This window comes from Penaeus monodon, chromosome 29 (assembly GCF_015228065.2).
Source record: "Penaeus monodon isolate SGIC_2016 chromosome 29, NSTDA_Pmon_1, whole genome shotgun sequence".
NCBI lineage: Eukaryota > Metazoa > Arthropoda > Malacostraca > Decapoda > Penaeidae > Penaeus > Penaeus monodon.
Window position 1 is genome coordinate 9529403 of NC_051414.1, and position 574 is coordinate 9529976.

At 38.2% G+C, this 574-nt stretch overlaps 1 protein-coding gene across 1 annotated transcript in view; it reads left to right on the top strand.

The window, feature by feature from the left end:
* The window catches only part of LOC119591724, a 2686-nt gene that overhangs the window by 1858 nt on the left and 254 nt on the right, over positions 1-574 (top strand). Inside the window, exon 3 of the mRNA XM_037940473.1 lies at positions 229-383. Within this exon, the coding sequence (XP_037796401.1) occupies positions 229-383 (155 nt within the window). The remainder of the gene's footprint in view (positions 1-228; positions 384-574) is intronic.

Genomic DNA, 574 nt, shown 5'->3' on the forward strand with positions numbered 1-574 from the left:
CTAATGCGATGAATATACTTATAGATGCTTTTTATAATACTAAGGTTCAACACTAAGTACAGAAAAGCATTGTTTTATTGGAGTATCTTTGGAAACCAAGTATTTGTTTTTGTGCGTAAGAAGGAAGAAATTGTCTGCATTTGTATTTAATTTTTTTTCAAGAGCCAGGCATTTCTAAGCTTTAAACCAGATACTAAAGGTACTTATTATTCATGTTTCTCCTTGAAGGAAAGGAAAACAAAGTCTCAAATGGCCTAGAATGCAACATCTCATTGCCAACAACTGGAGAGGAGGCCATGAAGCGACTGCTGGCCTGCAAGGGGAAAGAACCCATACAACATCCTTGGGTGACACAAGATTGCACTGATGAGGATATCAAAGAAGTACTATAAACGGCAAAGCGTTTCCCGGTGCACCCAGACAAGAACCCAAAACAAACCCGGAAACAGAGGAAAGCCTTTCAAAAATTTTGGCAACATGCCTTCGAATTATAGGGAGAGCCGGTGAGGAGAGATTTTCTTGTTTATATTTTTTATATTTCCACAACCTCTTCCTCCTCCTGATAAAAAGAAAA